The following is a 12,375-nucleotide window of genomic DNA, read 5'->3' as shown; positions in this document are numbered from 1 at the left end:
TTTCAGGATATCCACAATAAATATGCATGAGATAGATGTGCATCTCAAGGAGGCAGTGCATGCAAATCCATCTCATACATATTCATTGTGGATATCCTGAAAACCTGACCTGGCTCTGGCTCTAGAGGACCGGAATTGCCTACCCCTGGTATAGACCCATGTTTCGGCTAGAGACACCTTCCTCAGGGGTCCTATAAAGTGTGAAGTATAAATATTTTTAAAATGTATAATGCTTTACAATGCAGTGTGTAACTGAGTGAAAACTGAATGGGGCCAAAAAAGACCCATGTGAATGAAGAGATGAAACAGTAATTTATGAATATACAAATAATGAGAATTATGAATATATAAAAAATGTAGATGTGTTGAAGTGATATAATGGTGATTGCGAATAGCAGTGCTGATGTTAATATGCAAAAAGAGAACATTAAAAAATAAATGCATAAACTTTAAAGCCTAAGCCGATGTTAAAGTGCCAAAAGAAAACATGCAAGACGTGATCCAGAGCTCATGAGGAGGTTTATGAAGCAAAGGATTACATACATGAACTATAAATGTGCAATAGTAAACAGAAGCAAAAATGGATGACATGCTGCTGGCACCCTTTTTCAAGGTGCCTAGTGAGTTAGGCGTTGTTTACAGGATCTGACCCTATGGGCTTACACAGTATATAATATGTAAAACCGCTTTGATTGTAACCACCGAAAGAAGTGCATCACATCCCGTCCCATCTACAGTATCTAGCTCAAGATCCTGATTCCAACAGTGGCCAATCCAGGGGACAATTACTTGGTAGAGTCTCAAAACTTAGCAAGAGTATGCAAGGGGTGTCAAAGTCCCTCCTCGAGGGCTACAATCCAGTCGGGTTTTCCCCAATGAATATGCATGAGATCTATTTGCATGCACTGCTTTCATTGTATGCTAATAGATCTCATGCATATTCAATGAGTAAATCCTGAAAACCCGACTGGATTGCAGCCCTCGAGGATGGGCCTGGTCTATGCTATGTATTTATGGATTTTTCTTCCAAGAATTTGTCCAAACCTTTTTAAAACCCACTCCCTCAATGAGTTCCAAATTGTGTTGGGTGAAAACATATTTTTCATATTGCTTTTAAATGTGTTAATAGGTAACTTCATGAAGATTCCCCTGGTCTTTGTATTTTTTGAGAAAATAAATAAATGATTTGTGTTTATCTGTTCTACTCTATTCAGGATTTTATAGATCTGTATCACATGTCCCCTGAGCCATCTCTTCTTGAAGCTCAAGAGATGTTCCATCCTGTTAATCATTTTGGACATCATTCTCTATATCTTTTCCAGTCTATCTTTTTTGAGAAGCAATGATCAGAATTGCATACAATACTCATGGCTCTAGAAGCCTGGACCAATCAGGCCTTAGGCATAGCGGGTCCTCCCATCCCCACTAAGTCTAAGGCCTGATTGGCCCAGGCGCCTAGAGCCTGGGCCAATCAGACCTTAGATTAAGTGGGGATGGGCGGACCCGCTATGCCTAAGGCCTGATTGGTCCAGGCTTCTAGAGCCTGGACCAATCAGGCCTTAGGCTTTGGAAGGATGGGCCGGGAAGGGGCGGGCCCGCCTCATTTCGACGAGACGGGCCTGCCGGCTGGACGGGCAAGTCCCGTCTGGCCAACAAGGAAAGGTTAGTTTTGTTGGGGGGAGGTTTGAGGGCTGTTAGCGCGGGGGGGGTGCGTCTTCCGGCAGGAGGGATTGGGCACCCTCCTGCCAGTGATCGGTAGTGTCGGGGGGTGCAGTCGGTAGTGTCGGGGGGGGCGGACGGTAGTGTCGGGGGGCATCTTCTGGCAGGAGGGATTGGGCAACCTCCTGCCAGCGATCGGTAGTGTCGGGGGGGGGGCGGTCGGTAGTGTTGGGGGGCATCTTCTGGCAGGAGGGTTTGGGCACTCTCCTGCCAGCAATTGGACAGGCGGCCGCGGCCTGCTATACTTATAGCAGCAGAGAGATCCCTTGCCGCAATAAGTATAGCAACCGCGTCTACTTACAATGTAGACCAGCATTTTGTTGGCCTACATTGTAAGCGTCTCTTCCTCTACTAGGGAGATGCGTAGGGCCGCCTAGGTTCGTCTAAGGCCCTTAGGCAAGCTTAGGTGTCTTGCGGGCCTCGCCTTCAATATAGGCGGCCTGCCTGGGGAGCATTTGTTTAAAAAACGTGCATCCCGATTGGCTGATTAGACAGCTGTAGGACGCCTACAGCTGCCTAAAATCGGGACGCACTTTGTAGAATCAGGGCCTGAGAGTAGTTTGTAAAAGAGGAGACAACACAGGTAAGTCTGTTCAAAAGAATGTTCTTGGACTTTATTAAACCCGGGGGTCTGAATACCATCAGCCACCCGCATGGAGTGAAAACCTTCAACATAAACACAAAATAGCTTGTAGTTGTCATAATGGCTTGAGCTACAAATGTGACATACTTACAGTCCTCTTCACCAGGGTTTAAAGTAAATGAAATACCATAAAAATAAACCTTCAAAACTTTGCAAATATATTGTGGATACAGGCAGAGCAATTGAAGTTACAAACTTGGCAATGGATTCCACAAATATTTCAGCTCACCTAGCTGAGACACGGGTATGCTTTGCAGAGCAGGCTTCAAAGCTCATTAATATCAGCTGGTCTTCCTAGCCGAGGGAACACATCAGGGCATTAGATAAGCTGTAAACTTTACTTAGGCTTTCACACGGAGCTTTCACACAAGCATAGATAAAGTTCATTGAACAAACACTGCCCTCCAGGCCGTCCAACAGTGAAAGGGAGAGATTCCCCTGCAATCTCTAATCAAGACTAGCTGGTCTCAGGTTACAGAGAGCCAGCACATAATCACAGCCTTGCTTTACTCTCCTTGGGAACTAACCTCCATGTCAATAGGGAAATAGCCAGCTTCCAGCAGTGGTTCAGAGACATCCATCGCCTCTGCCTGCTTAGCAGCAGCTGGGGTTAAGCTGAGGCAGTCCTCGGTCATCTCTACGTCCTCACTGCTGTGGGTTGGAGGAGAGAGACTTCTCCCCTCATCTGCATCAAGGCATTGCTGCTTCTCCTGCCACTGCCTGAGCTTGTTAGCTCTAGCTCCATCCCTGCTCTCCTTACTGTGATCCCATGCTCTGCTTTTATGTGAGTTAAAGCCCCACCCCTCTCTCCTAGGAGTAGCTGTGTTGGGCAGGAAATCCCTAGGGAAATAATTCAGGTTTCTCCTAGGCTGGTAATGAGCATACCTTCCAGCATTGGGACTCCACTTCTCAACAAAAGTCCTCCCAGGCTTTCTGGTGTACCTGCCCTGAACTGGCGCTCTCTGCTGGGTGCTCCTATGCTCATACCTCTCCTGACCTACCTCACTGTCTGAGGGGTAGTCAGCCAATTCCACAACTTCATTTTTAACCTGATCAGTTCTTCTGACCAGGGACTGTGCTCGGCTTTTATCCCTTACAGGGACAAAGCTGGCCACAGGTTTGTCACAGTATCCTGTTTCTACAGTGGCCAATCCAGGTCACAAGTATTTGGCAGAAACCCAAATAGTAGCAACATTTCATTCTATTGATCCTAAGGCAAGCAGTGGCTTTCGCCTTGTCTGTCTCAATAGCATAAGAACATAAGAGTTGCCATACTATGGGCTTTTCCTCCAAGAATTTGTAAAAACCTTATTTGAACCCAGCTACACTAATCAGTCACCACATTCTCTGGCAATGAGTGCCAGAGATTAACTATTCATCGAGTGAAAAAATATTCCCTCCTATTGGTTTTAAATGTATTTCCATGTAACTTTATTGAGTGCACTAGGCAGGGGCAGGGCCACCATTTTGAAGAGACAAGCCCTGAGGCAGGAGGGAGCTGTCAGGGGGTCCCAGTCTGTATGGCCAGGTGAGAAGTGGGCAGAACCCTGAGCTGGGAGACCTCAGGAGTGGACACTTGAGCTGGGGGTGGGCAGACCCTTGAGCTGGGGGGTCCAGCCCTCCTACCAGACTTTCAGAGATTTTCAGGGCTCATTTGGAGGGGGGAGTTCTGTGGCAGCAGCAGCAAAGATGATGGGAGGAGGGTCAGAGGGCTTGGTAGCAGCTGCTATGGTGGTGAAAGGGGGTATCGGAGGGCTCCATGGCTCCTGTGCAGTGGAAGTGGAGGAGAGATCAGTAGGGATCACGGGTCTGAGCTCTAGCCTTACTTTTCTGTCAGTGCCTGAGCCAATCAGTATGCAGGCTATGAGAGTAAGGCTATGAGAGCTCAGATCTCTCATTAAAGTATGTATGCTAAAGATAGGCACTCTTTGCTGTGGTATTACATGGAATGCTCATTTTAATACTATTGAGCTCCTTGTAATGCATTAGCATAGGATTCTCAGTAGCTGCTACAGCTATCTGTAACAGCCACCGAGAAATCTTTTGAGCGTTAAAGGGTGTAATTACTGAAAAGCTAGACTGGCTACAACCAGCCTTACTCAAATGGTTTGCTTTTGAGCATCTGCCCAAGAGTGTGCTGAGGAGGGGAAGGGAAGAAAAAGAACATTTTCCTTTGTATTCCATCATCTCATCTGATACACAGCATATTTTAGCTGCACCATGTTGTATGTCATGAAGGATAACTGAGGGGTGGCATTCAGTGAATAAAGGACTATCAGACCTCTCTCACAAAGTGCTATTTTTTTCCAGGCAACAAGCCTCTGTTCCATGACATGGATAGTGATGACACTTCCCTCCATAACCTGGGTGACTGTTTCCTAGTGACCTCTGAAGTTGGGACCATGCAGACAAGAATGGGAAATCCAATTGATCATCTCTACTCTATGCAGAATTCCTATTTTACCTCCTAAAATTCTTCCTGATGGCCACTTGTGGCACCATAAGAATGTAGAAATTGCTGTTCTTCACTAAAACATTGAATGTATTTTGCCAGAATGATGACAAATGTTTTCCAAAATTTCTTAAACTGTCTACTGTAAAACAGCAGTATTGTCAAAATGGAACAATATCATCCTTAGTTCAATGGTTTCCAAACAGGTCCTTGGGATTCCCCAGTCTAGTTTAGGAAGAGTGTGGGCAAAGTTTACAGGTGCACAAGTAAACTATGAATTAGTTTAATCTAAGCAAATATACAGTATGCATAAGTTACATGCCACATAAAGTGGTGTAAGTCAAAGTGCTTATATTTCAGGCTTGTTCTCTGCCACTTGCACTAGTAATTTAGAAAGACTCTGCACATTGGGTTATTAAGATTAAGATAAATAATGTGCAATCCTAGAACTCCAAGGTATGTAGATATATCTCATGCATTCATTGTGGATATTTTAAACACCTGACTGATTGTAGGGTCCGAAAAACTACTCTGGAAATCGCTGCCCTAGCCTATAAACCAACTTTACAGGGAATAACTGAAAATGATGCTCCTCAAATCAAGAGACTTGAAATGGTGTTGATGGTATTAAATCAAATATGATTGATATATATGTATCAGATAAATTTACATGAAATGGAGATAATACTTGCAAATTAATTTGATAACATATTCATTGTGGATATCTTGAAAATCAGAATGGCTAGGTATGTCCCAAAGGGTGTGTTAGGGCGATGGAGAGTATAGTAAGTTACTGATTCTGTTTAATACTCTCTCTCAAAGACACATTAAATCTTGCAATATGGAGCAGAAAGACTATAGGTTAGTCAAGGAATAACAGGGAGGTCATGGTTCAGGCAGCCTGAAAAAAACTCTGATAAACATGAGCCCTCCAAAATATACCTTCACCTATATGTGTAAACTGCAGAAGCTTAATTTAGGTAGGTCAAGTTTTACCTTGGAACCTTGTGATATTCTAATATTTGAGGCTAGACCATAGCCAGAGCTGGTTTTGATTAACCCTGAATATAAAGACTACCTAACACTGAGGCTGTGAGGCCCTGTCAGGGACAGGGCTGCAGGAAGATTATTATTGAATTCTGAGAGATTTTTATTCTTAGTTTATCAAGCCTGTGAAGGGAAAAGGACTTTAACATTCTTATGAATATAAATAAAGTGTTTTGTTTCACTTTCATCTGTCTAAGTGACTGTGCCTGTTGAGACTTATTGTCCACACTTTTGCTCATGTGGCTACCAGGCAGAAGAAATCTGCAATTAGATAAGATCTGATAGTGCTTTCCGTGGTGCTGAAATCAATGTGATATATTCAAGTTTAATCTCAGGTATAGTACAAGGGTAGATCAAAATGTAAACGCAAAATATATTTAACAGCTTCTATAGAAGTAACTGTGAGTAATTGAAAATATCACTTTTCCACATAGTCTCCATGCAAGACAACACATTTGTTATATTGTTCAACTTGCTTCATCATTAAGCCAGGTGAGCACCACTTCCTTTACTTCATTGCAGCATCTCCTTCAGTGGACCAAAGATGTAATAATCTCTAGGCACCAGATCCAGGCTGCAAGGAGGATGTGGAAGACATTCGAACCCAAACTGTTGCACTGTGTCTTCTGTCACTGCTGCTGTATGAGGACGTGCATTGTCATGGTGCAGCATGACTGTTTTGGACAACATTCCTCTTCTTTTGCTGCAAATTGCAGGTTTAAGTTCATTTTGCAGCAATGCAGTAATTTCTACTGTTCACTGTTTGCCTGTGTTATGTCTATACTTAGTCAATATCCAATGGTGAATTTCCACAGGTCTCACTCTCTCTGCCCAAAGAAAGTGCACTACTGCACGTTCTTCGATGGTGCAATCTTATAATGGAGCATCCATGTTTCTGAGCTTTTGGCTGCCACATGACTAAAAGCCAAGCACTGCACTGTGTATGGATGACCCACTTGGAGTATTGTGTTCAGTTTTGGAGACCTATCTGGCGAAGGACGTAAGAAGACTTGAAACGGTCCAGAGGAGGGCAACGAAAATGATAGGAGGCTTGCGCCAGAAGACGAATGAGGAGAGACTGGAAGCCCTGAATATGTATACCCTAGAGGAAAGGAGAGAGGGGAGATATGATTCAGACGTTCAAATTCTTGAAGGGTATTAACGTAGAACATAATCTTTTCTAGAGAAAGGAAAATGGTAAAAACCAGAGGATATAATTTGAGGTTGAGGGCTGGTAGATTCAAAGGCAATGTTAGGAAATTCTACTTTACGGAGAGGTGGTGGAGAGTAAAATTGTGACTGAGTTCAAAGAAGTGTGGGATGAACACAGAGGATCTAGAATCGGAAAATAATATTAAAAATTGAACTAAGGCCCTTACTGGGCAGACTTGCACGGTCTGTGTCTGTATATGGCTATTTGGTGGAAAATGGGCTGGGGAGGGCTTCAATGGCTGAGAGGGTGTAGATGGGCTGGAGTAGGTTTTAATGGAGATTTTGGCAGTAGGAACCCAAGCACAGTACCGAGTAGAGCTTTGGATTCTTGCTCAGAAATAGCTAAGAAGAAAAATTTTAAAAATTTAAATTAAATCAGGTTGGGCAGACTGGATGGACCATTCGGGTCTTTATCTGCCATCATCTACTATGTTACTATGTTACTATGTAATTATTATTCAGGTAGGCTGGAGACCTGAACATCGAGGAAAAGAATAGCCAGAATGGATTCTCTTTCCCACATTATTGGGCTAGAGACTCCGTTCTGCGAATTCAAATAATAGATGAGGAAAAGCCATGTAAAAACAAATGGTTTATTGACAGAGCTTCCACAGTCTGGGAAGAATAAGCCCTCAAAATTTCAGTGCTCTTCAAAGAGAGAAAACAAGACAAACAGATTTATACCCTAAGTGACATTATTTGTAATAATTATTATGCTTTAGAATACAATGGCACAGTTGAGCACATGATTTCCTTTCCAAATATGCCTTACGTCAGTATTAACACTAAAAGTCCATTCTGCTAAGTTTTTAAACCCAGTAGGTGGCAGTATTATATTTTTCTTCCTAAATCAGTTTTGATCTTTGACCTTTCCAAGTATCAATCAGTAACAAGCCCTACTTCCTCAAAGTAGTATTGTATTTTCTAATCTCTAAGAAACAGATTCTCTGTAAAACACCCAAATTTCCTGTTCCTCTGAGAACCTTATCCCATAGATGTATGTGAACAATAGTACATAAATCTATGTCTCTTAAGAATCACAAAATCAACTAAATCAACCTTCTGAACTTCCTAGCATTAGCCAAAATGTAGAATCAGCATTTTAGACAGGGAATGCCAATCTATGAGCTAGCTAAATCTATTTATTATAAGGCCTCAAGGCTGAGTTTCTAAGTTTGATTCATTCACAATCTCAGTTTTCATATCATCGGTAACAACTGTCACACCTGTAAATTCTAGAAATCTTCAACATTTCCCCTCTAGTAACAAGACTCTGTCTGTTACACATACGCTAGCTAGTAAGTTGATATCCCTCACTCGCAAAGGTTTATATGTGGACGGTATGGAGGTTTTCTGATAAGTTGGTGTGATACCTGAAGCTTTTTTTCATAGTAGCTCAAGCTTATTGGTGCTCGTAAACTGAGAGACATCATCAGATGTGAACTGAAATGTCATGAATTGAATCAAACAAGGTATAAGAATGCCAATTGTAAATCTTGGCTAGATTTTATAGGATTTCATCCTGATAAGAGCTGACTGCACCTAGGGAAAAAAGTTAAGAAAACTATTCACTTCAAGAAACACTGTTCCTGTATTCTAAGACAGCTGTGACCAGGAAAGCTGTAGTAGAAGCCATGGTCCCATCTCTTGTCAGACAGTGGTATCTTCAATCTTTTCACTGTACTGGCAGGAAAGAATTTCTTTAAGTGAGCGAAAATAAGGACAGAGAAAATTCCAGACAGGATGAAAATACATACAATTTTCTTAGCATTGCATCCAATAAACTGCATAAATACTTTCAATTAGCCTATTATTGTCTTATAATTTCATAGGCTTAGTAATAAATTTCAATAATAAGCAAATCATTTGAGTAATTGTTGGGGAAAGGGTAAAACTTGAAAATAAAGAAATAAGTTCTTGGGTGTAAGAAAGCAAACTGTAAAGTTTTAAAAGTTCAGTCTCATAAAATTCCTTCTGCAAGTGTAGTCCAGTAATCTTGGCAGCAATGGTCATTCAGTTCCCCTCTGGTGGCCAATGAAGAAAGAGTCCTGAGAAAGGCATAAATTATGTGGATTCATGTTGTCATTAATATTCCGATATGGGCTTTCAGTGAAGACTCACTAAGGCAATTTCTCTGTAACTTGATCTTCTATATTGAAGGTGCCATACCCCTCTTGATACACTATAAATGAAAGGACTTCAACAAATGTTAAATGAAGGTTCTGTTTAAAACTGTAAATCAGGGGGCACTAGTGAGCTCTAGCACAGATGGCAGCCTAGGGGATGAGCTCCGGAGGAACTTAAGATAAAACTCTAAAAACCATCATATACCCGATCTGAATTTGTTATTTTTTACCACTTGTCGCTGCTTAAACATGGCTGCATCGAAGCCGAGCAAACACAAAAGTGTGGAGTCTGTTTCCCCTCACAAAAACAACCCTGGCAAATCTGATGATGAGAACGCCGCCATTTTAGAAGAACTTCGTGGCATTAAAGATCTGCTCATTGACACTAATCGTGACATAGCTGAGATGAAGACAGATCTAGCCAATCTAAACAGTGAATTTTCTAAAGCAATCACTCGAATTGAAGTCCTGGAAACTAAGGCTATAGCAGGGATCTCAAACTCCTTCCTCGAGGGCCGCATTCCAATCAGGTTTTTGGAATTTCCCCAATGAATATGCATGAGATCTATGTCCATGCACTGCTTTCAATGCATATTCATTGGGAAATCCTGAAAACCCAACTGGATTCCAGCCCTCAAGGAGGGACTTTGAGACCCCTGGGCTATAGCGACCAATGAATCCCTTAAACTCCTGCATTGCCAGGCCTCACACACCGCACAGCTTGAACGTGCGCTGGAGGACGCGAACAACAGGGCGCAACGTAATAGATTCCGTCTCCTTGGCCTAACGGAAGGCCGAGAATCATGCGACCTCATTGAATTTTTGGTGGCACTTCTGCCGCAAATGCTGAAACTGCCTGACTCACCTAAATTGGACTTTGATCATGTGTTCCGGGTACCACATCAAGGGCACCAATCAACCTGTAACCCACGCCTGATCATGGTTTCAATGATGCGCCACACTCAAACCATGCTGATAATGCAGCATGCGAAGCTTCATGGCCCTATCATCTTTGAGGGCAACAAGCTGCTTTTTGTGCGGACCTGTCCAAAGAAACAGCAAAACGTAGGAAGCAGTTTTTGGCATACAGACCAGCATTGAAGGATTTGGGCGCGAAGTTTGGTATCCTGTTCCCTACCCACATGCGGGTTACTTTTAAGAACAAAACTACTGATTTTGCTAACCCTGCAGACCTAGCAGAATTTATTGAGTCTGTGCAACCCTCAACCATAGATAAGACTTAATCACTAATATCTTGGCTTTCTAGTACTGCCTGTCCTTTATCTGTGTGTTGCCCACTTGGGCTTGGGCTTCACTATTTTTCTGCTGTGTTGTTTCATGACCAGTTGACTTGACATGTTTTAGCTTGTCTGTTATACAACTTTGATGGTTTACAATATCACTGTTTGTTTTCCTCCATGAGACTGTTTGCCCTAGGCTATTAGTGCTGACTACTACTCCCATAGGTCATTGTTAGCTATTGCTAACTAGATGTTCATTACAGTCTCTGTCTGTTTTTCTTCACATACAGGTTGTTATTCCTGCTTTGTTTTATTTCTTAACTACTGCTTGTATTATTATCTCATGCTACTAAATGCCTAGATTCTGTATTATTGTACTATGTCTATAACATGCTTTTCCCTTAATGTCAAAGGGCTTCATAACCCAGTGAAACTGACCAAAATATTGCGCAATGTTGAAAAGTTTACACTTGACATCATTCTCCTACAAGAGACCCACATATCAATGCTGGACTCTTCTAAACTCTATTTGAAATGGTGCTACCCTGTTTTGTACTCAGCAGCAGTGCACAAAAAAGGAGGAGTAGCTACCATCATATCTCACACTGCCAATGTGGAAGGCAGGTGGCTGACAGTCCGTTTAAAAATCAGTGAAGAATTTTGTACTATCATTAACATCTACGCCCCTAATGTGGACTGCCCTGAGTTCTTTGATGCTTTAGCCAACATGATCACATTGGTTGGAGATTCACGTATCATATTGGGTGGTGACTTCAATTTAATACTGAACCCTCTGATAGACAGAAAATCCACTGTGCCCTACAGGAAATCTAGGTCTTGGTTTAAATTACAAGAAATTCTGGCACAGCTAAAGCTAGGTGATCCTTGGAGAACACTGCATCAGTCGGACACTGAATACACTTTTTTTCTGCACCGCACGCATCCTATTCTAAAATCGATTTCTTTTTGCTAAGTTATGCTTTAATGTCGAAAGTGACCATGGCTACAATTGGGGAAATAGCCGTCTCGGACCATGCTCCCATACTCCTTACCTTTCAGGATCTGGGCATCCCAATCAACAAAGGAGCATGGAGATTTAATTCCAGTCTGGTGTCCGATGATATATTTCTGACTGAAACTCGAAGTCATATCTTGAATTTCTTTGAGCTGAATAAACCTGAGGATACCTCCTGGACCACCACCTGGGACTGCTTTAAAGCCTTCATACGTGGCATAATAATCTCCTACACGGCACGCCGCAAAAAGCATCTTGCTGAACAAGAATCTGCTCTACAACAGAAACTGAAGGAGGCAAAAAGTTATCACATACAACATCTGAAGGATGTAGACTTTTTGAACTCTCTGAGGAAATTACGATTTGAATACAATCTGCTTCTTAGCTCAGCTGCTGCCTGGGAGGTCTTTATGCAGTCATCACACTACTATGCAACTGTAAATAAATGCAGACACCAACTTGCTGAATATGTTAAAATTAGATCGGAGCAAACCACGATACCAGCTGTTAAAGATGATGTGGGCAATCTTTGGACGAACAATGTTGACATCTGCTCTCATTTTCGACAATTTTACACTGCTTTATATGCCTCTGATGTGCCTGATGCCCTATTATTTGATCCTTTCCTAGCTAACCTGCCTCACTCTACCATTACTGATTCAGACAATGCAATGTTATCGTCACCTCTGGATGGTTCACAGGTCAAAGAGGTTTTACTCTCCATGGCTAAGAAGAAAGCAACCGGGCCTGACGGTCTTACCTGGGATTATTTTTTGGAAGACACCAGCAGGTATAATTCGGATTTGTTACTCCAAGTTGCCAGAACGCTGACAGAACGTTGGTCTCCACTGAAATTATCTTGGTTGGGAAGAATGGATACCATCAAGATGATACTGACCCCTAACATTAATTACATTCTT

The 12,375-nt window shown here is 42.3% G+C and overlaps 1 protein-coding gene across 1 annotated transcript in view; it reads left to right on the top strand.

Moving 5' to 3' along the window:
- LMX1A (LIM homeobox transcription factor 1 alpha) overlaps nt 1–5,898 on the top strand; it is a 448,629-nt gene extending 442,731 nt beyond the window's left edge. Inside the window, exon 8 of the mRNA XM_033959803.1 lies at nt 4,673–5,898. Coding sequence (XP_033815694.1) covers nt 4,673–4,833 — 161 coding nt within the window. The 3' untranslated portion in view covers nt 4,834–5,898. The remainder of the gene's footprint in view (nt 1–4,672) is intronic.
- Nucleotides 5,899–12,375: the final 6,477 nt, after the last annotated feature.

This window comes from Geotrypetes seraphini, chromosome 10 (genome assembly GCF_902459505.1).
Source record: "Geotrypetes seraphini chromosome 10, aGeoSer1.1, whole genome shotgun sequence".
Taxonomy (NCBI): domain Eukaryota; kingdom Metazoa; phylum Chordata; class Amphibia; order Gymnophiona; family Dermophiidae; genus Geotrypetes; species Geotrypetes seraphini.
The sequence above is the reverse complement of the archived record's forward strand: the minus strand, read 5'-3'. Positions and strand labels throughout refer to the sequence as shown.